A 26,678-nucleotide genomic window follows, 5' to 3' on the forward strand; every position below is an offset into this window, starting at 1 on the left:
GTATGTGGTGTTCTCCCCAACTGAATGTAAGGTGCCTGAGAGCGGGGACTTTTTTGCTTTTCCACTGACATCTCCAGTGATAACACAGTAGACAGTGAATAAAAGTATGTTGATTTATGACATATTCCAATATCAAAATAATTTCTGTTCATCCCTCCATTGAGTGTTATCCGTTCTGGTTCCTAGATTCTCACATGAGCATAGCTTCTAAAAGCTACTCTTATCTTTTGACTCAGAGAGTCAAGAGTCAAAAGACGTACATACCCAAAAGAGGTCCCAGATGGGCGGGGTGGGGAGGTGCAAGGCCCCATATAAACCAAGATATTATAGCAGCATTTTTTTTGAAGCATCAAAAAATTGGAAACAAAGTAAATGCCTATCAGGCAAGGAATGGCTAAACAAATTATGATACATGAATGTGATGGAATATATTACTGAGCTCTAAGAAATGATGAACATGAAGACTACAGAAAAACATATGAACTGATGCAAAGTAAAGTAACAGAACCAAGAAAACAATATATACAATGACAGCAATGGAAATGGGAGGAAGGAGGGGAATCAAAACTGAATACCTTGTAATTATGAAAACCAAGTTTAGCCCTGAAAATAAAACAAATGAGAATGCACCTCCCTCCCTCTCCCTCTCCCTCTCCCTCTCTCTCTCTCTCTCTCTCTCTCTCTCTCCCTCCCTCTCTTTCTCTTTTTTAACAGAGGTAGGAGACTATGGATATGGAACACTGCATATAATGTTGGCCTTGGCTGATGTGCTGATTAGTTTTGCTGAATTACTTTGTTTGTCTATTTCTTTTTATTCTGTGTTATTTGGGATGGCTCTCTGCATGGAGGAAGAGAAAAGGATATATTGGGAAGTGAAGGTGATTTCTGTTATCAATAAAAATTCAAAGAAAATGCTACCCCTATTCTTTTTACTCATCTTCTTATTCAATAATGTATATACCGATTCAGAGCCTCATGGATCAGATTCCACCAAGTTTTGGTGATATTTGTGAGTCAAATTTGCCTCCTTTCATTAGCACCTCTAATTCATCTTGCTTATTGTAGCAAAATCTAACATATTTCCTAGTTTTCCAGTTCTCTGTCACTCTTAAAATTTAATAATCTATGCCTTCATGTAATTTAGGAGTTCTTAATGTGGGGTCTATGAACTTTTATTCATTTTTAATATTTTGATAAATGCATTTCAGTATAATTGGTTTTCTTGATAATTCTATGCATTTATTTTATGCACTGAAAAACATTATTCTGAGAAGGGGGTCCATTGACTTTAACACAATGTCAAAGAAGTCCATTACACAACAAAAGGTTAAGAACCTGATCTAATTCAAAGATAAAAGTATTGAAGTTTTCCTGCCAAAGAGGAAATGACTGCTCCTGCTTAGCCAAATTTCCAATGCTCCTTAGAGGCAGGGACTGTTTCACTTTTGACTTTGTATCCCTGGTACATTTTAGGCACGTGATAAATATTTGTTGAACCCAAATGAATTCTGGTATTAACTGGTTGGCCCTGTTCTACTGACATCCACATCCCATAGATAATGATGGAAAAATACATGGCAATCCTGGGCTCTGTTAATTATGATTTTTAAACACCCTAAAGACAGACAAGAAAATATTCCAAGAACATAAAGAAAGGAGTGAAGTCACTGAAGCTACTGTCATCACTGAACCTTAGAACTAGAAAGGAGAAGTCACAAGGGTTGTTGTAAGGATCTAAGGCTGATGCTGTCTTTAAAACACAAAATCTGTATCAATGTGAATAAAGTTAAGTATCCTAAAAGGAAAAAAGTATACCTATGTTCTGGTTAGCTTTTACAGAAGTAAGAGCTGCAAAGAAAAAGTCTATATTAATTAATTTAGGTACTACACTCACAGTCTTAACTGCTAGGGATATTGTTTTCAACAAATTTTTATACACCAATCAGTTTTCTTCAATTGGACAAACAATACAGATCTCAATTGTGTGATATGTATACTATCAATTGCTGAAGGATGTGGTAGATTACTTCCAATTTGCAGTCATCAACAATTCTAACATTCTCCTATTTTCCAGCTCCCCAAATCAACATGAAGTGACGGGAAAAGCAACTGATCAGAAATTGGAAGACCAAGAATTTTATTAAGCCTATATAACCTATGGCAACTAACAAACCTTCTGGACCTTGGTTTCATAATGTATAAAAAACTGGGAATAATAGTTTGCCGACCTCCCTCACCGGAAGATTTGATGATAAAATGAAATGTGAAAGCCATTCTGGAAAATGTCAAACACTATACAAGTTTAAGGTATCACTTTATAACTTTTGATATGATTTATTACATGAGTGCTGTCCCCAAGTTCCCCTGCAATTAAGACAATCTGTTGGTCAGCATTCAGCCAAAATCGAAGCCTATGGGCCTTCACTAATTTATTTTTATTACTCAACTCAGAGGACGTATCATTTTAAATAAAAAGCCATTTAATCAAACAGTGATAATAAGAAGACAAGAAAAGTTTCCCCTCATGTGTACAGGCAGAACTCTCTCCCATAAGTTACAAAACTACCATAAGATCAAAGGGAGTGCACATATGCAGCTAACACATATAATCCTGGAATATGCATGGGGAGGGCACACACATATGGAATCAAAGAGGTCAAGGTCATGTAGGGGCATGTGAAGCAAGAGTGCACACAAAGGCACACAGCTGGGACACACATTTGGTCAATTAAATTCCCACCTTCAACACAACTTGCTCTTGCAACATTGCAGAGTCACCAATGTCTTCTGATAATTTTCCACTTATTTCTTCAATGAGTACTTTCAAATGTTATGGGTCTTTGCTGGGCAACCAGTTAATTATCTCTCCTGGTGTTCCGATCACTGAACACCTGACCACAACAATCTGCTAGGCCACAGCTATTCAGCCTTTACAGGGCCAACTAGCTGTTCTTATACCTCAGGTGCAATAGACAGAAAGGCACACTCCTTCACAAATATAAACTGATGTTCTCCTATCGCATGTCCTAGGGCTATAAGCCATCTTACCCAGTCAGGTAGACAAGAGAAGCAAGCAAAAGTACCCAGGCTAAGATTTAGTCTACCTATTCTTTTAACCAGCTTTCTCCTGGTACAGGTTTAAATTCTTTGGTTGCAGACAACCAATTAACATGCATTTATAGAGCACCTACTCTGAGCTGAGACCTTGAAGGGAATAAAGGATTCCAAGAGGCAAAAGTGAAGAGAGAAAAACCTTCCAGGAATGGAGGGACAGACAGTACAAAGACATATGGACAGGATATGAAGCACAGTGTATGAGGAACAGCAAGTAGGCCAATGTGGCTGTACCAAAGATTATATGGAGAAGAAGAATATATAAGGAGACTAAAAAAGTAGGAAACACTAGGTGGTAGGGAGCTTTTTTTAAATGCCACATCTGACACAGGGTTAGAAAACTCCTTTTAATTATTGTTAAAGCCCTAATTATGAGAATATACATCTCGAAAACCCATTCTGGGAACTCCTCTAATAAAATACCATTCCTTCCTCCCCCACCTCGAGCTCCATGGAGGGGAGAACAATAAGGTTTCCTTTGTTCCTAAATGAAGAAAGGGATGAGAACAAAAGAGAAGGTAAAGCAGGATTTCTATGTTTAAAGCTCTATCCTAAATAACTGAGATATAAAGATTTAAAATGACTCTGGTATGGCCTAGCCAGACTATAAGTATATATATATGTTTTGTATATAATTTATATATCTAAATACATAAATAATTTATATATCTATATATATATATAAATAAACTATATTATAAATCAGTAACAATCAAAACTATCTGGTACTAGCTAAGAAACGGAGTGGCGGATCAGTGGAATAGATGAGGTACACAAGACATAGTAGTAAATGACCATAGTAACCTAGTATTTGATAAACCCAAAGACCTCAGCTTCCAGGAAAAGAACTCACTATTTGACAAAAAATGCTGGGAATACTGGAAAATAATATGGCAGAAACTAGTTATATACCAACATCTTACATCATATACCAAGATATGGTCAAAATGGGTACTGACTTAGAACTAAAGGGTGATACCATAAGCAAATTAGGAGAACAAGGAGTAGTTACCCGTCAGATCTATGAAGAAGGTAAGAATTTAAGACCAAATGAGATAGAACATTACAAAATATAAAATGGATAACTATGATTACATTAAATTATACAGCCAACAAAACCAATGAAACCAAGATTAGAAAGAAAGCAGAAAGCTAGGAAATAACCTTTACAGCAAGTGTCTCTGATACAGGCTTCATTTCTCAAATATATAGAGAAGTGAGTTAAATTTATAATATAAGCTATTCTCCAAATAATAAATAATCAAAGGATATGAACAGACAGCTTTCATATGAAGAAATCAAAGTTATCTATAGTGATATGGAGAAATGCTCTAAATCACTACTGATTAGAGAAATGCAAATTAAAACAATTCTGAGGTACTGCCTTATATGTAACAGACTGGTTAATCAGATAAGGGAAATTATAAATGTTGGAGAGGATGTGGGAAAGTTGGGACACTAATGCACTGTTGGTGGAGTTGTGAACTTATCCAGCCACTCTGGAAAGCAAGTTGGAACTATGCCCAAAGGGCAATCAAACCATGCATACCATTTGATCAAGCAATACCACTACTGAGTCTGTATCCCAGAGATCACAAAAAGGGGAAAAGGACCTACATGTACAAAAGTATTTGTGGTACCTCTTTTTATGCTGGCAAAGAATTGGAAATTGAGAGGATGACCATCAATTGGGGAATAGCTGAACAAGTTGTGGTATATAAATGTAATGGAATACTATATTGTGCTATAAGAAATGACAAGCAGGCAGATTTCAGAAAAACCTGGACTTACATGAACTGATGCAAAGTGAAGTGAGCAAAACCAGGTGAACCAGTAATAGCAACACTGTACAATGATCAACTATGATTGACTTAGCTCTTCTCAGCAACAGAATGATCTGAGAATAAGGACTCATGATGGAAAATGCTATCCACATCCAGATAAAGAAAGAATTGATGGAGTCTGAATGCAGATTGAAGTATACTATTCTCACTTTATTTTTTTTCATAGTTCTTTTCTTTTGGCCCATTTTTGTTTTTTGTTTTCCCCACAACAGGACTAATATGGAAATATGTTCTACACGATTGCACATACATAACCTATATCAAAGTGTTTACCTAACCTTAGGGAGGGGGTGGTGAGGGAGGGAGGGAAATAATTTGGAACTCAAAAATTTTTTTAAGTGGATGCTAAAAATTGTCTTTATGTGTAATTGTAAAAAAAAAATACCATTAAAAATAAGTAAACAATGACCCTGGTAAATGGTATGGGTAAGCTCTACCCTTAAAGTACTTACATTATGTTGGGGGAATGAAATACACAAACAGATAAATACTCTACAAGAGAGGATGTGATTGAGGCAAAGGAGAGTACCAAATAGTTTTAGGGAAATGAGGAAAGAGAAGAGAGAAGGGACACTTTCAAATGACAGTAACCAAGGAAGACTTTATGGAGAAAGTGGTATGTGAGTTGATACTTGAAGGGTAAAAGAATGATTCTGACAGGCAAGGGAGTACGTTTCAGGCAGAGAGAATAGATAGTATAAAGTCAGGAAGTCAGGAAATAGCATGTTGAGTTGAGCTGGTAGTTCAGTTTTTCTGGAGCATACAGTAAGAGTAGTAATGTAAAATAAATTGGAAAGGTATGCTGGAACCAAATTGTTAAAGGCTCTATATGCCAGGCTAAGAAGTTGATAATTTATCCTATGGCAGCAAGGTAAGTACCTGAAAGTTTTTGAGCAGAGGAGTGACATGGTAAGACTTTTTTCTTAGGGAAATCATTTTTTTTGCCAGATGTGGGAAGGATGGATTAGAGTAAGGAGAAACTAAAAGAAGGAAGTCCAGTTAGGAGGTTGGTACAAAAGTTTAGTTAAGGAGAGATAAATCCCTGAAGTAGATTCATGGCACTGAACTGAAGGAATTGTGAAAAAGATCTTAATAGAGTTAAAACTTATAAACTGACAGGACTTGGCAAATCATTAGATAAGGCATAAGAGAGAAGAAAGAGTCAAAGATCAAACCTAGGTAACTGGATGACATTAAAACAGTGAGGAAGCTGAGGGAAGATAAGTTCAATTTTAGATGAGCTAAGTTTAAAGTATCCAAGTGAAGAAGTCGAATAAATGATTGGAGATATGGGACTGGATTTTGAAAGAGAACACACATCCGCATGTATGTGTAGGGGAACACGAGTGGGAACGCGAGCGCGCGCGTGCGCGCACACACACACACACACACACACACACACACAAAGTAGTCACTTGAATAGAAGCAATAACTGAGCCAACCAATGGGAACCAATGTGGAGATTGGGCCAGGACAGTGTATAAGGGGAACACCCATGTTTAAGGGGCAGTGGAAGATGACAAACAATTAGTGGAGACTAAAAAGACAAGTTGGAAGAGAATCAGGAAAGAATCATATATGCCAGAGGCTCAGGGAGAAGATAACATCCAATAGAGGAGGCTGGTCAACAGTGGTAAATGCGGCAGACAGGCCATCCAAATCAATGGCTTTTGAAAGAGCTGCTGAAGTAGTAGGGTCTGAAACCAGATTACATAGAGTTAAAGCATGATAAGGAAATAGAGGTAGAAAGTATAGACTAAACTTTCTTGAAATTTGACAATAAAAAGGAAAAGATATAGAATGATCATTTGAAGATGTGTCTAGGTCAAATTGAAAGAGTATGAATTTGTACAACAGTCTGCTTTAAAGAAATTCAATTTTACTTTACTTTCATGTACTGAAAGAACTAGAACTCAATTAACCAAAACTGCTGACTAAACGCCACATCTTAATGACCGGAATGTTTTCCTAATAGCACAGCAAAATCACCAACATAAGCAGCAAAGACCACTGTATACAAGGCAATTACAAGACTGAGGTAGCTAGGCGGAGCCCTGGATTCAATTTCTGCCTCGAATGCCTACTATCTGCATGATCCCAGGCAAGTCCCTTAAATTCTATCCTCTACTTCCTCATCTATAGAACGAGGGATAATAATAAAAATCGCTACCTTCTAGAGTTGAAAGAAACAAATGAGATAGTATTTGTAAAGCCTTTGCAAACGTTAAAGGGTTAAAAAAAAGCTAGCTACTTACATTATTTTTGTTTTTGTTATGATTATTATTTACACTGGCCCTAAAGGGTCAGCTGAGGAATTTCTCTTTTCTCTCTTTGATACTTGAAAATTCCTCATTCCCAGTCTCTATTTATGCCTGTCAGCATACCTACAATTCATCCTCCATCCAGTTCATTTTAGATAAAGCTCAGAATAGTCAACATATCAGAGTCAAGGTTTTCTTCTGAAATGCAGATTAAAGTCTCAGTTTCTAGTTTTTACAAGCAGTAAAACCCTTAGATGCCTCAAAGGAACCATGTGCTTTTTCCAGTGATAGAAATGATAGGAGAGAAACCTGAGTCTGCATTCTATCCCACAGTGAATAAGTAGAGAAGAGAAATTCTGATTAAACACAAGAATAACTGAAGTGGAAGAGAAAGGAAACAGGTGAATTTCTGAAGCCAAGAGAAGGGGAAAAATAGAGAGAGGAAAGCAGTGCTCTCAGCCTTGGACCAAAAAGTGTTTCTGAAGAACACTTCTGCTCAGGTCCCCATGGACTTGTGACCAGACCTCCTCATTCACCTGACACTATTCCCCTTAAGGTGGGGATGAGGGGGATGGGACTGATACTCCAGGAACCACAGCCCAAAAGCCCAGTGTCCCCCCAGGCCACTAGTACTATTTTCAGCCTATGCTCCCACAACCATCATCCAGATGAGCAAACCTTAAGGAAAAGGGACCCACCATCACTGCCACCACCATCACCAACTGCCAACCAACTGCCACCAACAGAGCATACAAGCTAGCCTAGCTGAAGGCACAAGACATCCTAAGGAAGAAACAGGTGTCAGGTGGGTCAAACCATAGCCACTACTTTTACCATTATATTCCCTTGGAGGTAATGTAGGACACAGAGGCCAAGAGCCCCAGGATTAGCAGCCTATCCACCCCCAATGCCAGCAATCCTGTTTCCAGTCCAGCACCATGACCATCATAAAGAGGAATAACCTAGGCAGGGACATGTCATGCAGGTGCTACCACCCTTGCCTCCTCAAATGCCACAGCTATTGAAGACCTGGAAAAACACATTCTTAATAAAGTTCTACATACTAACAAATGGTTCAACAATGAAAATATAAACTGTTTTATCAATGGAATTTGCAATAAAGGTTTATTACCATTTGCTTTTCAGTTGTACCATAATGACCACTGGCCTTTCCATCTGGAATATCTGAAACATCCTATATGTGAAAGCCCCTATTAGAATGTGAGGTCTGTCAGAACATGGCCCCAAATCTGTTTTCTATTCATAATCCCCAGCACTTCACACAGTAAGTAATTAATAAATGCTTTTTTCACTCATTCAGTACCCTGGAAATAGATGTTATTGGCATCCTTGATTGAAATTCAATGCATTATGCTATAAAAATAGTTTTATACAGGATAATAAAGGTTTACACAACTATTAACTTCAGATACATAATAGATCAAATATATTTTTGTGAGCTAGCTTGTAAAATTAACCAAGAGATATTTTCTATGGAAAAATTTATTTGAAGTTCCAAAAAGCCAGCTTTAAAAACTAAGTTTCAGAATAGAACTGAGTAGAACGCCTCTGCATTGTTTACCAGTAAGCCAATAATTCTAAAATCCTTGAAACCAGGTAGTTTTCTTAAACAAACATTACCCTGATTAATAATTGTATTTATATTATTCACTGTTCAATTATTTTTTTCATGAATTATATAAGGGTAATAAATCTTTGCCCAATTCTCACCTGAATTACAAATTCTGAAATCAAAGGTTTTAGTGTAGTTTATTTGATCCCCCTTCACCATCTAATTACTACCTGTACTTTAACTCATTCTTAGGGTTGTGAACTTTCTTCACAGATTTTCTCACATAAATGATGCTATTTTTAAACTTCAGAGCAAACAATGTTGCACTTCGAACAACAAAAACTCGTCTTTCCTTTCTCTTCTTCTTTCCAGCAAGCCCCAGCTAGAAATTCAGTACTGTCTCTAAGTAACTCATTTACTCTTCTGCTACTCAGAGATAAGGTGAAACTGTGAGGATCAAATTGCTTTTCTCTCCACCTAAGCAATTCAACAAGACTTTACCTTATTAATACTAAAAAAAACAACTTACAGAGTTAAGAAGTTTTTTTTTCAAATACATTTAAGATTATTGTAGCTTAAAAAACAGTTACAATTCTTACTTTACTGAGCGGAAGGGAAAGTTAGGAGCTATGATTTGTAGACTCTACATCAAAAATATCATTTATGAATTCAGAACCAGTAATAACATAAATAAAAGACCATTAAAACCCCATTATAACTAAACTCTGTCAACCTAAGGTTCTTCTAACCTTTTATACTTACTCATCTATTCTTTGGAAGTAAGGATCGGCAGAATTATCTTCTTCAAGATGCGGTAACAATTGCTTCTAGCTTCTGTTCTAGCTTCCACCTGATTATCCCTTTGGCCAATCAGGGCTTATCATTCAACAAGCATTCATTATGGACATCCTATTATGTATCAGACAAAGAGCAGGGTACAGGGAATATAAAGCTAAAAAGGAACAACCCCTGCCCTCAAGGAGCTTATATTCTATTGGAAGAAACAGATATATGTGAAAGTGTATGCAAAGTAATTTAGGGAGTGGGGCACTAACAGATGAGGAATGGCCTTGTATAGGAGTTGGCTCTTGACCAGAGCTTTAAAGGAAGTTAGAGGTTTCTAAATGGCAAAGACTATGGGGAGCACATTCCAGTCACAGAGGGGCAGACAGCCTATACAAAACCATAGAGAAGAGGATACAACGTTGTGGATAGTACTGACAACCAGTAAAGCCAGTCTGGCTGCAACACAAAGGGTGTGAAGGAGAAATGAGTCTGGAAAGGTAGGCTGGAGTCAGATTGCTAAAGGTTTTAAAGGCAAACAGAGTTGGTATTTTATCCCAGAGTCACCAAAGCTTTTTGAGCAGGAGAGTATCATTGTCAAACTTGCACTTTAGGAATATCATTTTGGCAAAGAATGGATTGCAAAGGGGAGAGACCTGAGCCAGGGAGCCTAATCAGGCATCTATTGTGATAGACTAAAGGAGACTATGGTGCCTTCCTATTGCAAAATGCTCCATTTGGCATTTAAAGCCTTTCATAACCTAGCCCCCTCCTAACTTTCCAGTTTCCATTTGCCCTACTCCCCCACACGTACTCTTTGATCCAGTGACCCTGACCTCCTGGTTGTTCCAAAAACAAGACACCCCATCTCTTGGCTACCAGTATTTTCTTTGGCTGATCCTCATACTTGGAATGGTCTCCCTCCTCAGTTCTGACTACTGACCTCTCTGGTTTCCTTTACGTACCAACTAAAATCCTATTTTCTACAGGAAGTCTTCTCTAATCCCTCTTAATTTCACTGCTTTCCTTCTTTTTATTACTTCCTAATCATCCTATACAGGGCAGCAAGGTGGTGCAGAGTCCCGGGCCTAGAGTCAGGAAGACTCATCTTCCTCAGTTCAAATCGGGCCTCAGACTTACTAGCTGTGTGACCCTGGGCAAATCACTTAACCCTTTTGCCTCAGTTACCTCATCTGTAAAATGAGCTGGAGGAAGAAATGGCAAACCACTCCAATATCTTTGCCAAGAAAATCCCAAATGGGGTCAAAGAGTAGAACGTGATTGAAACTGAACAACAACAACATTATTTTCCTTTTTGTATCCCCAGCACTTAGCACAGTGCCTGGCAATTAGTAAGCACTTAATAAATGTTTTCTGATTGATTGACAGGTTATGAGCTGTAATCACCTAAGGATGAGGTTTTAAAGACCTCAGTTTCACTGCAAGCCTCAAGAAAGGGATGCATGCAAGTGATATTTAAATCATTTTAGTCAACTGTCAGTCCAGACAGGTAACTTTCCATTTATTTACATTTTAGCAAATATCCCAGGCTAGTTTAAAAAACAAACAAACAAACAAAGAAAAAAGCTAGAAAAGTTTGCTTCATCAAGAGGTTTACCTACTGGTGTACACATGGAATACAAAGAGGTAAACAGGGCTTTAGTCACTTTTCATTATCACTTGGAAAGGTAGGATCTCCAAAATTCTTATGCTTTACTGAAAATCTTCTAAGAAGTCAGTTGTTATATAATAAATGGTGCAATACAGCCTCTATAGAATTAATAATGTAACTACTGGGCACAAGGACAATAGCAGGTCACCTCTATTTCAAGCCTGCAACTTTACATTTCTCCTAGATACCATTTTAATATGCACTTTTACAAGTCAGGATGAAGTCCTACCTTAAATGTAAACCATTATCATACTCAACCACAAACTGACAATAGTTTCAAGTTTCACTAATAGGTAACATTAAAGCCAGAAAGTACCACAAACATTCTTAATAGTTGACATTTGTGTCCCTTACTGTGACTATGAGGGTAAAGAAAGTTAGTTCTGCCTAGACTTCAGAAAATGACTCCAACATAAAAAGAAGTTCTAACTGTGCCATTTGGTTGATTTTTCTCGTACAGTTTGTTCTCATCATTCCAATAAAGTTTAACTTGATTCTTTTGGTTTCATGACCAATGTATCATAAATAAAAAAATAATATGTTATCTGAAGCCAATGCCACTCACCCACCAGCAGGACAAGGTGGCATAAATAACCTCCACTCTTGGTAGTGGTAATACAAAAGATAATGTTGAAGATAACAATTTTCAAACTGAAGGAAGGAAATCTGTGGCCATGAAACAGGTAGGACATTAAAAGTTATTCATCCAGAGATGCAATATCTCTACCCTCCCCCCCAACTCCGTAATGTTAAATGTCAAATTCTTAAACATAACACATCCTGCTCTTCTCTTCCAAATCCTCAAAGAATACTGAATTCTTTATCATTTGCAAATTAGAAATCAATACATATGCCTTAATAAAGCTTATGATAGGTACTCTAGTAAAAATTGAAGCTAAGGTTTTAAAGAAAGGTAGGAATACTTTAATAAAGTAGAGTAATGCACATTAGCATATGCCACTGGCTAAAATGAAATTCTACTGTCTTCATTTTATTACTGTTCTGTTGGTTTTATCTAAGACATTGAATTTGATCACAAGGTAACATATATCAGGGTTTTCTTGAGTATTTCTGTGAGGCAGTGTGTCACAGACCACTGGGCTTGAAGTAAGGAATGCCTGGGTTAAAATCCCACCTCCAACATTGACTGTGTGACCCACAGCAAAGCATATAATCTTTCTTAACCTCAGTTCCCTGTCTGAAAATGGAGATTACAATAGCATTTATAACACAGACCTGTTGACAGGATTAAACAAATAATGAACATAAAACATTTTGCAAAACTTAAAAGCACTATGTAAATGTTGTTGTTGTTACTTTAGGTTTTAAGGCAGGTTATAAAAGAAAGAGTGGAATTGCAAGTCAGAAAACCTGAATTCCAAATGGAAGTCTGTCTGCAGCTTACTAATCATGTGACTTTGAAACAAATTATAACCTCCTTGAACTCTGTTTCTTCTTCTGTAAAATGAAAGTAGTGACAACTGCCTATCTTATAAAATTGTTATAAAGATCAAATGATATTATATGGGAAATACTACATAAATGCAAACTATTATTATAAAAACTATTTAAACCTAATAATGAAGGTAGAAAGAAAATACATTGGAGCTAACAATAAATAAGAACAGGGCTTAGAATTAGGTCACAACATTTTTAGAGCTAAAAAGCAGGCTTTGAAAACCATCTAATTCAACCTCTACATTTACCAATTAGGAAAATTAAGCCCATAAAAGTTAAGTGATCTGCTCAAAGTCACACACTGAGTTACTAGCAGAACCAGGTCCAAAAGCAAAGTCTTCTGACCCTTAGTCCAGTGGTCTTTCAACCACTGACAATTGAGGCCTTAAATCTGTTGAACTATGTTTCCAATGCTTAAATAATTGCTACCTATCAGCAAATTTTGTCTTTTGAAGTAATACAATGATTTAAAGGTGAACAACATTTTAAATGTCATTTAAATCACTGTTTTTAATTAACTGAAGACAAAAATCTTAATTTATTTCCAAATACATGATAAAGTAATGAGATTATAAAACGCTGTTTTTCATGGGGACCATGTCCTCTGTAAGCTGTGGATAACTCTGGGTAAATGTGGCACTTTAGAATAACTATTCTCTTCCAATCAAAACAGATTATTTCATTTCGGTGGATCTCAAGTTCCTCTTTAAAAATAAAAGTAAAGACCTGTCTTTTTAACATCAATATTCTTTTCAAGGTATGCACTTCCTCAATCTCCAAAGAATTAACATTGTGGGTTATCCAATAAGCAATTGAGAAGCAAATGAGTATGAGAAGGCTGCAACAGAAAAATATATGACCAGAAAAGAAGATGGAGCTGGAAAAGGAGATAGACTGGTTTGTAGCAACACCTCTAGAGAGCTGACTGATAGGCCATGTGTGCCACGTATACAGTATAGAGAGATCTAAAAGAAGGCAATTACTACATCTAATGAATTAATCTCTGATGAAAGATTTATGGGAGGTCCTGAAGTCCACAGAGAAGTTATCATCTGTATTGTAGCAGGAAGTATCCAAATTGATGAGATATGGAAAAATTGAAGAGATGGGAGACAATAGATAGTACACTTTGATGGGATTCAGAACTCCCTGAATGCATTAGAAGAGAAATAGATCATACACCTCTCACAGCTATGGGGAGATGATGTATTCTTAACTAAACTAAAGGCAATTACAAAAGGCAAAATAGATAACTATGATTATCTGAACCTGAAAAGCTTCTTCATAGACAAAATTAACTTACTTAGGATAAGAAGGAAGTGTTCAAATGGGGAAAACTCTTTCTATCAAATTTCTCTGATAAGGGCTTCACACACACACACACACACACACACACAAACAAACACGACTAATAGCCATTCTCCAATAGATAAGTAGTCAAAGGATATGAACAGTTCTCAAAACCACATGAAAGAATGTTCCAAATTACTAATCATAAGAGAAATGTAAATCAAAACAACACTGAGGTTTCACCTCACATCCTGTAAATTGGAAAAAATGGCCAAAAAATGGCAATAGTAAATGCTGGAGGGGTTATGGAATGAGAAGTGCACTAATACCTTGCTGGTAGAGCTACGAAATGGTACCACCATCTTGGAAAGTAATTTTTGTGACAGCTAAGAATTAAAAACAAAGTAGATGCCCAACAACTTGCCCATCAACTGGGGAATGACTAAACAAACTATGGTACATGAATGCTATGGAATACTACGGTGCTGTAAGAAATGATGCAGATGATGAACACATGGCATGGTCCTCTAGGAGGAAAAGATGATATCAATAAGATATCAATAAAACTTTTTTTAAAAAAGTAAATGTTTCTATATTAAAACTTTTTTAAAAAATCACTAAGTGGCCAGAGTCACAAAATAATTACTCATGGTTTCATGTCAACTTTGAAGGAGGTCTCCAGTGGATTATCCCAGGGACCTATGATTGGCTTTAGGCTGTTATGCATTTTTATCAATAATTTGGATAAATTAATAGATAGCTGACATAAAATCTGCAACTAACACAAAGCTAGAAGGGATAGTTAATGCAAGATATGAGAATCAGGATACAAAAAGATACTAACAGGCTAAAACTCTGACCTGAATCTAATAAGATGAAATTTTAAAGATACAAAATTAAGTCTTACATTTGGGCTCAAGAAATAAACTTTGCAAATAAAGGAGGGGCATAGTCAAACAGCAGTTCACCTCAAAAAGACCTAGACATTTTAGTGAACAGCAAATTCAATGAGTCAACAGTGTGATATAGCAGACAAGACAATTGTCTTCAAGTACTGGAAAGTCTGACAACACAGAATGATGATCACACTTTTTCTATTGGGCCCTACAAGGCACAACAATGAATAATTGGTGGAAGATGCAAAGTGAAAAATTTAGGATTGATATAAGGAAATACTTTTTAACAGTTCTGGAATGAACTGCCTTGGAAGGTAGTCAGTTACCCTTTGTGGAAGGTCTTCAAGCAAAGGATCAGTTCAAGCAAATGGATTATGACTTGTTGGGTATATAGTAAAAATTCTTTTTTATGTACAGATTGAATTAAACAGAAATTGAGACCCCTTCCAATTCTGAACTTGTGATCTTTATCTTTACTACAAAGACATCAGGCTGCCCTTCTATACCATGCTATCTCCATGTAAAAATTAACAGACCTTTCTGAACATGAGCTATAAATGAAAAAACTGAAAATATATCAATTAATGAAAAATAATTCTTACTCCAAGCTTTGTAGAATGAAACTACCAAATTTTAAAAGATTTTAAATGTAACTATTTTAAAAAAATAAATAACTGGACCTTAAAGGTCTATATCCATCAATAGAAAGTATTTTCTCTCCTTTTTCATTCAAGGTACAATAGGGGATAAAATGGTTCCTTTATGACTGTACTTAAAAAGTGTTATTGATTAAAGAAAGTTATATCTATCTATTTTCAAATGGGAGGGTCTCTAGGAATCAATGTCAGAAAATGTAGCACAGAAAAGTCTCCAAAAATATAAAAAGCAATATATACAAAGACCACATATAAAGCAATAATATAAAGACCACAATCTACATGATCAGGAAATAAAGATTTAATAATGACTGAAAACTTTAAAAAGTATGCTGAATTACTATACTTGGAATTCTGTAAAAAAAAGAAAAATTGCAACAGAAGCATTTTCAATATATACTATTTATCCACCACTTCTCCCACACATACTTTTCTTGACCACTACTCAAAAATACCTTATCTACCCCGATAATTTTTAAAGACATATTTTAGTGTTTATAGCATTGGACTAGGAGTCAAGGAAGACCTGAGTTCAAATCCCACTTTAGACACTTCCTAGCTGTGTGATCCTGGCTGGGCAGGTCATATAACCTCTCCGTGCCTCGGTTTCCTTATCTGCAGAATGAGTTTGACTCAATAGCCTCTAAGGCTCCTTTCAACTCTAATCTATAACCCCTGCAAAGGTACCCATACAGATAGTTCCCAAATCTATTTTAATTCATTCATACCAAAAATCACATCTCAAATCTATCTATAAGACACTTCCATGTGTTATAACGGTTTCTCATATGCTCTACAAAGCTACTTTCTTTACTCATTTTTTAGTATTATCACTAGTAGTAGGTGTAGTAGTAGTAGTAATAATAATAATAGTTAACATTTATATACTGCTTTAAGGTCTGCAAAGCACTTTACAAATAGTATCTGATTTGGTTCTCCACAACCCTGGGAGACAAGTGCAATTATTATCCTCATTTTGCAGAAAAGAAAACTGAGGCAGACAGAAGAGGAAAGACTTGCCCAGCGTCATACAACTAGTAATTATCTGAAGCAAAATTTGGACTCAGGTCTTCTTGACTCCAAACCCAACCCTCTATCTACTGCACCAGCAAGATGCCAATAGCAGTTACAGATTCTTCCAAAATCTTATACGGAAATCCCAAAATCCCACCTATAATCTTTGAAGCATTTAATACTCCACACTGTCTATATACCACAAATTTCATTAGCTGCTCAAACTTGGAATGAAGGAAGATAAGCAGTATTTCCCTCATATACTCATTCTTTTAACTTTGTGTTAAGTGTCCATAATCTGAATTATTCAATCAGTTAAAGCCTCTCTTCAATCACAACTGCTATTTCAGGGAGATTGGTAAGATATAAGAAGTGCAGAGTCAGAAAATTTAGGTTTGAAAGCCACCTGTGGAGTTTAACTACCCTGGTGACCCTGGATAAGCCATTTTGCCTCAAAGACTTTCAAAGATTGAAAATTGTCTCAAAGATTGCCTCAAAAAATTTCCTAAGATTACCTCATCATTAAAATGAGAAATAATACAAGAACTACCTACCTCATAGTGTTATTGTGAACAAACTAAATGAGTTGTTATTATAGTAACATAAAAGTCTTCTAATTTCTTTCTTTCCTCAATGCCATTCAATAGTTCAGACTCAATTAAATAACCACTGTTGTCCAATCTACTCTTTATAGACTGTAAATGCTACTTTCTTCTACTTTCCTGACCCAACTTTCTTTTCCTTTTATCCACACAGCTCTGCTGAAATTAAAACAAATTCTTATCCATCCACCAGGACACATTCTTTCTAATTTAAAAGCTTATCCTCCTCTTGCAAATGTTTCCCAAGGGAAGATACTGAAATTTTCCCAATTAATATGTACATATATCTCAGTACGTAACTTTAAGTATACCTCAATGTCTTAATTTTGTTAACTGACATAGTCTACAATATAAAGCAGAAACTCTGCTTTTTATGTGAGATATATATATATACACATATACATATACGTATATGTATATCAGCATGGTTTAGGGCACCAGATTTGAAGTTAAATGGCCTGGGTATGAATACTCTCTGTGTTACTTAACTACCTGTAGGACCTTGGGCAAATCATTTAATCTCTCTGGACCTCAGTTTCTTCACCAGTAGAACAAGACGGTAGGACTTGCATCTCTAAATTGGGCACTCTTGAGTAATAAGTATTTCTAAGTAATAATCATGTAAACTTTTACTTAAATACACTCGTTGCTCTGCCCTACTCCACAAAGACTATGACTTAAATGATGTTTGAACTTCAATCTACCTCTGCTTTAATATAACTATTATACCTCTGCATCCTTTTTTCTAAGCAAAAGCAGGCTTTATCATGTGGGTTGTCTTTCCTGATGGAAATTATAAAAAGTAAAATTTGAGCCTATTTTTGAAAAAGAATTTCAAATTAACAAGGACAAAAGCTAAGCAAGTAACATAATGAAAAAAAAAGAAGAGGAGAAGGGAGGAAAAGAGAAAGGAGGAGGAGGAAGAGGAGGAGGAGGAAGAAGGAGAAAAAACTGTGATTACCCAAGAATAAAGAAAAGTAATAGATTTCTCAACTCAAATATTTACTGAAAAGTCCAAGCTAAGATGGGGGTGGGGGAGGAGAAACCCCTTAGAACTGTAAATTGAAAAATATACCCTTTCTTTTTCAGTTGTGTGTGACTCTTCACGACCCTATTTGGGGTTTTCTTGGCAAAGATACTGGAGTAATTTGCCATTTCCTTCTCCAGACTGTTTTACAGATCAGGAAAATGAAGCAAACAGGGAAGGTTACCCAGCTAGTAAGTGTCTGAGGTCAGATTTGAATTCAGGAAGATAAGTCTTCCTGATTCCAGGGCCAGCATTCTATCTGCTGTACCACCTGCCCAACACCCTTTTTACCCCTCTTAATAAGATTTATGAAGATCCAGGAAAAGTAAGAGATTCTTAGCCTCTGCACAACCAAAAATGTTTCCTTCAAAACTGTTTCCAGACAACAAATAGTTACAGAAACATGTCTCTACTTAGGACAAACATGAAGAGAAATTTCACCCTGTGGCCGTCAAAGAACCCATTTTTTTTACCTTCTGAGGTTTTGCCCTTATTCAGTCTTTGACTGTGTAAGGACTGATTTAAGTGAAATATCTCTTCTGTCATCTAAACTCAATTGGAGACGTCACAATTTAGAAAATATTGACATAAGCATGGATAGAATGGTGAGGTGATGCAAAATCCTTCCATTTAAGAATCAACTGAAGAAACTAGAGATGATTAGATTGGAGAAAAAAAGACTGAGGAGGCCATGTCAATTGTCTTCCAATATCTGAAGGAATATCACTTGTTCTGCTTGGCTCAGAGGAAGAAAATATGGAAGTTACAGAAGCAGATTTATAGTTCAATCAATATAAGAAAAAAACATTCCCAATAAATTAGTGCTACCCGAAAGTGGAAGAGAATGTCTTCTGAGGTGCTAGAGATCTGCACAAAGAGGCTAAATGACCAATCACTTGTCTGAGATACTATTGAAGGGGTTCCTGCTTTAGGTATGACTTAGAGTAGACTCAACACTCCTAAGTGACTTGTCTTCAGTCATATAGGTAACATTCAAGTATCAGAACTAGGTTATGACCCCAGGTCTACTGGTGCCAAATCCCATCACTCCTTCTATTGCACCACACTGCTTCTTCATAAACAGAATGATGTCAGGGGCCTGGAGGCCAAATTACATAAAGAACACCTGATGGAACCAAGGCTGTTTCAACCTAGAGAAGATTTCAGTTGAAAGAGTAGGTGCCTTGGATTATTTAAGGGACTCTGATAAGGAAAAAAAGGAAATACTTATTTTGTGTAACTCAGACCAACAGATAAGATACAAGACCAATGGGCTGAAATTCCAGGAAGGCATATTTCGGCACAGTACATGGAAGAATTTCAAAGCAATAAAGTCATCCAGCAGTGAGACAGACTGCTTTATGAGTTCACTGGAATTGTTCACAAAGAAGCGACATGACACTCAAGGCTACTGTAAAAAGAATTCCTTCATGGAAGGGACTTTACACATTCTAAGGGTAAGAAACACAATATAGAGCAAATGATGAAGACAGTTAAAATATACTGAAAATTTTAGGACCAAATCTTTCTTAGTAAATTGTCTATCATACACTCACAGCATGTAATCATAGGATTTTAGAGATGGAAAAGACCTTAGAGACCCAATCCCTTTCATTCACTCATTCATTCAACAGCCAATCATTAGGTGCCTGTGTCCAAAGAACCATACAGGATACTGAAGATAAGGAGAAATAATACAGGCTCCCTGCCCTCAATTGAGGCTGAGAGAAATTAAGTAATTTGATCAAAGTCATATAGCTAGTACCAGAAACAGAACTAGGAATTCTATTTTCTCCTTCCCAATTCAGTGCTCTTTCTGTAAGACCCTTTTGCCACCAGTGCTTCTGCTCTCATATGAATCAGCTCAAACTAGAAGGTTCTTAAGATGTCCTTCGATCCAGTCACCGGTACCAAAATCCTTACCTCATATTTGGGGACATCCACTAAATCTATAACAAATTCCCTGAGTCACTTTTGCTAAATGAAATCTGACCTTAGGTGGGTCACAAATGTGAGTTATTCTTATTAGATGTCTGAAAGTGGTCAAGAGAAACCCATTTGGAAAAAAGAAGGAAAGATCAATTTTGTGACTGTTTTTCCCAGTTATTCTCTTCCTTCATTTCCATTCCTCACATCTAAATATACTACTCCTGGCATCTTCAGGTTCAGCCTTCAAGCTGAAATCAACTCTTTGTCTAGACGTTACATTTAAAACCTAACAAAATGAAATCTGCCACACAGGACTTCAAATGTAATGTGCATACTCACCAGGCAGATTTGGGTTATAAAAAGAAAGAATCATTGAACATTAATAGACAATTTAGTTTTTAAATGTCATGGAAGAATTGAATGAAACTCTAAGAAAGGAATTTTATTTATATGTATGTATACACACATGTGTGTGAATATATATACACATATATTTACACACATATATACATATATGCATATAAATACTATAATTAGAAAGGAATTACTAAGAGATGTAAGTACATAATGCTCAATCCATTCAACTCCAGGTAAGAAATAATACTCCCAAGTTTGTATATATGTATGCATATGTCATTCCAAACACCAAATGAATGATCTGTTGAAAAAACAGTTGGAAAGTATTTCTATATGAGTCAATTTTCAAGGATACTAAATTCAGTCTGCTTTAATCTACTAAACTAAGGGTCAAGACATTTTTTGTAAGTTACCAATGGGGATAAGCCATGCCTTGGGGTCACTGGCTAGTCTATGAAATAGATAAAACAGATCCAAAAAAGACAAAAAAGGGACAGGGAAAAAAAAAAAGGAAGAGAGAACAAGAGAGAAAAGAAAAAAAAACCAGGAGAAAGACAAAGAAGAAAATATATGAAAACAGGTAGAGCACCCTTCAATTTGGTTCATACCACGTAAAGACTACCATGATCTAAACCATCTTCTGAAAGAAAGACCACACAAAAGGTTACCTAGTCACTGCAGTAAAAGAAAAGGCAAATTCAAAACACAGGTCCATGACAAACAAAAAGTCAAGATATTCCACCAATAAAAGTGAAAAACAACACACAAGAATATTAGAATAGGAAAAAGAGACAAAGAAAATAACAGGTGCCCAGATGCTCATATATAATGAGCATAAAATTTTAAAACTGGAAGAGAGCTTAAAGAGTATCTAGTTCAACCTCTTCATTTAATAGAAGAAAGGCCTAAAAAAGTGGTTTGCCCATAATAATAGAGCTAGTCGGCATCAAAACTGGGCTCAAACAAAGTATTTAGTCCTGTGCTCTCCATGCTTCTCACCAATTAAATTTTTGTGAGCCAAATTTATTTGAAAAATTATCAGCAATATTAAGACTATATTTCGGGGAAGCTGTTATTAAGGTATCAAAATAAGCTAAGCACACCCTCTTAAGAAGTTATTTCTTAAGGCTTCCCCTCTGAGGGTTCATGCTGCTTACTGAATATGAGTTTCACTGGAATTCTCAATGTGGTTGGTTGAGGTTTCCTTAAAAACTAGAGTTCCATCGTAAGGTGCAAGCACTTCTAATTTTGACCAAATCTTATCCTTCCTAAGGGCAAGGGCACTTGTCAGAGTTTTATTCAATGTAATCCCAAAATGTAGCTAATAATTCTAGACAGCACACACACACAGAAAACAAGAAATAAACACATGAAATAATTTTAAAAGGTCTCTGAGATTGAAACTGCTTAAATAAAATTATTCCTTCAAAAAAATTGAATTCAAATTCTCTTCCATAAAATGCTACAAGATACTAAATATTGCTAATTAACCCAATCCAATTGAACTTACAGCCATTATGTTTAAAAAAAATAAATAACCTCAAGACATCTCAACAAGAACACAGGAAAAAAAATCCTTTAAGTTGATTGTCCCAGCAAACCAGATATGGATCCAGGGCAAATGTAATAAATTATTTAATCCTTGAAGAAAGTATTCACAAGTATTCTACCTTAATTAAAAAAAACTCTTATTTATAGTTGTCATCAAAATGTATAATAGAAAATCTTAATCACATAATGAACTACAATCCATTTTCTAGTACTTTTAGATGCAATGATTCAAGAAAAGATGATGCAAAGATGAAAAGTCTTCCTGTACAAAGTTGACTAAAGATTACCAAAACAATCCACTAACAGGTTTTCTCTATTTTTCAGAAAAGATTCCATTCACTGGCAAAAGAAATGATTTGTTGTTCTGTTTGTTTGTTTGTTTGTTTTAAGGTTGGGAGAATTCTATAAACCAGAGAAATTTTAAGTGTCTTTGTTTCTGAACTGGATGTCACTAGATACATAGCTTGAATTTGTGTAGATACAGTATTAAAAGACGTAGGCTCTTATCAGACAATAAAGGATTTCAAATAAACTACTCTTTAGCCAGGAGAAGGATACATTGTTAAAAGCAGAAAGAAAAACCAAAATGCCTACCTGAAGCAAATGAAAATACTTGCTAATAAAACAATGTTTTCATTTCTTGTTTCATCAAATATAGCTAATAGATGTACTGTTCCCAATAAAAACTAGGAAGTTTTCAACTTTTTTCAATATGTTTTAAATATTACAATAGTGTAAGAACTCATGATAAACCCAGGTCCTTGGAGCACAGAATTACAATCATCCTCACATTTTAAAAATGTCTGGAAAGAAAATAATAATGAAATAAAATGCTAAGGCTCAATTCACAATCATATTTTTATTTTTGTCACATTTCAGAAGATGAAAAATGAAAATGGGTTAAAAACATTAAAAACCAAGGAGATTATGAAGGGCATTCTAAGATGATTCTAAGTTCCTAAGGTATCTCTTAGAAGATTAAAATAGCAAATTAAATGTTATACACACCTGCCTATATCCAACAGGTTGACTCTGTATAACCTGACCCTTTAACACATTATATGTGTTTATAAATATATAAATATTTAGAAAAAGTAAATGAGAAAGTTTGTGAGACTTAAGAAAATGTCTAACAAAACCTAATGTAGAATAAAACTTTTCTTCTCTATTATTCATTATTTAAAAAAAAGAAAAGACTTAATATAATATGTAACAGCCCAGAAAGATGAATCTGAAAACCAAGTTTTTAAAAAGAAAAATAATCATAAATGTTTCAATAATGACAAATTTTATACCAAAGATAGAAATCAACAGCAGGGGCAACACAGTAAAATACTCAGAACACATCTACTTGATAAAAGAAGTCCTCTAGAAATCTATTATTTTAAGTTATAAAACTGTTCAAATGTTACTAACAGATTAGATCTTTAGAATTTTTTTTTAAGCTATGCAGTATTTATTTTCTTTTTTCCTACTGGTTTTATTGTAAATGAAACATTCTACAGCAGCAGAATTATGGCTATTTACCTGCTGGCCTAGTGAATGATCTTACAGGAAAACCGTTGCTCAATTTCTCTTCTCTTGTTCCCAAGCTAAGTGGAGAAAGCTGCAAGAGCTACACAGCAAGCCTCCTTATTCCAGAAGCAGTGCCTTATGTCTGCTCAAGAACAACCTTGTTCAGCAATTAGTGTGACTCAGGTGGGTTTGGAATGGAGTAATGTCCACAATTCCTTGGGCAGTTAGAGGCAGTCATGCTCCTCCTCCTCGAAGGCAGGAGAGCTGAAAAGGGGGTTCAAGAGAAGGCTCCTCAAGAAGAACAAGCGGAATACACCAACCAGAGGATATGAGGGTAGAATAGGAGTACAGGGGAAAATAAAAATCACAACATGAAAGCATTTTGCAAGCAAGAGCAAAAGATTTAATGTTTTTGAGGCCTTCACTCTTTTTCGTCATGCCATTGTTCATCTTCCCTCCCAAATCATGCACAAAAAGAGCTGTCAGCCTGCCTTAAGCACGTTCCTTCTTCCATTTAAACAGACATGATTCTTTTGGTTAATCTCTGGCAATGATCGCCATTTCACAGCACATTCAGCCCACACGGAACTGATCAATACCACTACAGACATAAGACTAGACTTTATCCATTTATTAACCACAAAGAAATGTACCATTCAGCAAAATCCTATAGAATTCAAAGGTTGTGTGTGTGTGTGTGTGTGTGTGTGTGTGTGTGTGTGTACTGAAAGAGAGAAAGAGAGAGAGAGAGAGAGAGAAAGAGAGAGAGAGAGATACACAAAGAAATGACTACCACCCCCTATGGCAAGTAAGATTAAGATATGGCCACAAAAATCCAACTGTCAAGTAACAGATATGTAATAGTCTCTTCACTTTACAAACTATGCAATTAGGTGCTGGATGTTATGATAAACAAATCTAGTGTATTTTAAAGTATATTTAATCTATTCAATATATAGTGTATGTGAATGCACACCTTTAGACTGTAGTACAAGGTTTAACAGATTTTATAACATAAAAGACTAGACATCTTTTTCAACCACTGGTTGCAATCATAAAACATTCTCTCAAAATCAAAATTTTAAAAGGAAAAATAGCTAGATCATCCTTCTAACCACTGATAGCAGTCCTGAAACATTCTCACTAAAGAATTCAATTTTTTGACTATAGATTATTTTATACAAGCAATTTTCCTACTAAGAAAATAATACCTCTAAGCAAGAGTTTTATAACAAGAAGCATTAGGTAGGTGAGCAAAATCCATACTTACAAACGGTACTCGAAAATCCAGCACATTACCATAACATCCAGCTCAAATACATCCTCCGCATACAATACTAGTTAATTACTCTCAGAACATCAACTATTTTTTTAACACTGCTGGACACTGAAGTTTAAGATGTGAGACCCAGTTGAAATGACAGATTATTGATTACAGATTAATGTTTCTTACGCTACCAAAATTAAATAGCAGTTGACTAAACTGCTACTACAGTGTTCATGAAAAATGCACTATTTAAAAATATTCGTTTTGAGAATTCCATTTCAAATGAAGATATTTTGGAATCCGCCTTACCAGATTTCAAATATTTACATAAAATGTCACCTGTGGTATTTGCGGCTTAATTGAAACCCTACAGAAGCTGTCATCCAACGTTATGGCCACAGACCATTTACTTTCTCACTCACTTCGACAACAGAGCATTCACTCATGTCAGCAAACCAAGCTAACTCAAACCGATTTAAAAAAAAAAAAAATTCATGGGGGCTTCCAGATCATAATCAAACCGGGGGGGGGGAGTGTGAAAGGTTGGGGGGGAGAACCCCACCAGTCTCCACCGAAGCAAAACGACCCGACAACAACAAGCCGCCGCCACCACCACCACACTCGTCCAACTCCAACCTACCTGAAGAACAAGAGATAAGAAAGACAGCAAACGCCAACTTTGCAGCGGCTCCCATTTTCCCGAGGCACCGGGGAATCCGAAGCAAGTTCTGGCGAGATTTCCAGTGCCCTGGGTCTTCCTCGGAGCCAAACCCCCGGTGTCCAGTCAACCGTCATAGGGCATAGTCGGAGCTCCCTCAATCGAAACGCTCCACGGGGTGGGCAACACCAGCAACAACAATCACAACAAAAGGCAACACCAGAAACAAACAAACAAAAAAAAAACAAGAAACAAAAAATAAAAAACCCCAGCACCACACACACACACACACACACACACACACACACGAACCAAAAAAAAATTGTTAAATTAAAAAATAAAAATAAAAAAGGCACCACCGACAAAAGCAGATTTAAATCACTGTCAAAATCACTGTCAACTCGTCTCCCCTCTCATAGCTCGCTGAACAAAACGCCAGCGGAGGGGAGGAGGCGGAGAAGCAGGAGGAGGAGGAGGAGGAGAAGGAGGAGAAGGAGGAGGAGGAGGAGGAAGAGGAGGAGGAAGAGGAGGAGGAGGAGGAGGAGGAGGAGAAGGAGGAGGAGGAGGAGAAGGAGGAGGAGAAGCGGGAGGCGGCGGCGGCGGCGGCGGCGGCTGCCGCCCGGACAGTCCGGCGATCGTGGACTCCAGTCCGATGTCCGGACCGACCTTCAACCCGGACGCCCAAAGTCCGGGAGCCCTTTGGACGCGACGCCTGCAGCGGCGGCGGCGGCAGCGGCAGTCGCAACGATTAGTCGCGGTCGCGGTGGTGGTTGCGGCGGCGGCGGCGGCGGCGGCCGTGTCCAGGGCTTCGGCTCCGGGCTCGGCCGAGTTTTTTCGGTCCCCGGCCTCCCCTTTGGCGCCCCGCCCCCCAAACTTCCGGTTCCGGCCCAAAGCAGGAAAGCAAGGAGCGGGCGAGGAACGGCCGGTGGCGGCCGGGCGCGGCAGGCGCGCGTGCCGGGGCCGGGAAGGAGATGAGATGGTTAGGAAAGGGAGGTGGCAAGAGGAGGAGTTCGGAAAGCGAGGCGAGGGGGGGCGGGGCAGCGGAGGGGGCGGGGAAGGGCGGAGCTAGGGGGCGGGGTTCCGTCGAACTGACGAGGGGGAAGGAATGGAGCCGGTCCGCCCCTCTCCGCTCCCCTGTCCTCCCCTCCCTTCCCTTTCTCTCTTCCCCCTCCCCCCGTCTCTCACTCAAATACCGCGACGTCTCGACGCCG

The 26,678-nt window shown here is 37.0% G+C and overlaps 1 protein-coding gene across 2 annotated transcripts in view; it reads right to left on the minus strand.

The window, feature by feature from the left end:
• Nucleotides 1–25,702, minus strand: part of ACVR2A (activin A receptor type 2A) — a 144,886-nt gene extending 119,184 nt beyond the window's left edge. Inside the window, exon 1 of one of the 2 annotated variants that reach the window (XM_027835662.1) lies at nt 25,450–25,702. In XM_027835662.1, coding sequence (XP_027691463.1) covers nt 25,450–25,504 — 55 coding nt within the window. In that variant the 5' untranslated portion in view covers nt 25,505–25,702. Of the gene's footprint in view, nt 1–23,554; nt 23,604–25,449 lie in introns of those variants that run through there. The other variant, XM_027835663.1, reaches the window with a different exon arrangement.
• Between the last annotated feature and the right edge of the window lie 976 nt (nt 25,703–26,678).

The sequence above is a fragment of the Vombatus ursinus genome, unplaced genomic scaffold, assembly GCF_900497805.2.
Source record: "Vombatus ursinus unplaced genomic scaffold, bare-nosed wombat genome assembly UNPS02014816.1, whole genome shotgun sequence".
NCBI classification, from domain to species: domain Eukaryota; kingdom Metazoa; phylum Chordata; class Mammalia; order Diprotodontia; family Vombatidae; genus Vombatus; species Vombatus ursinus.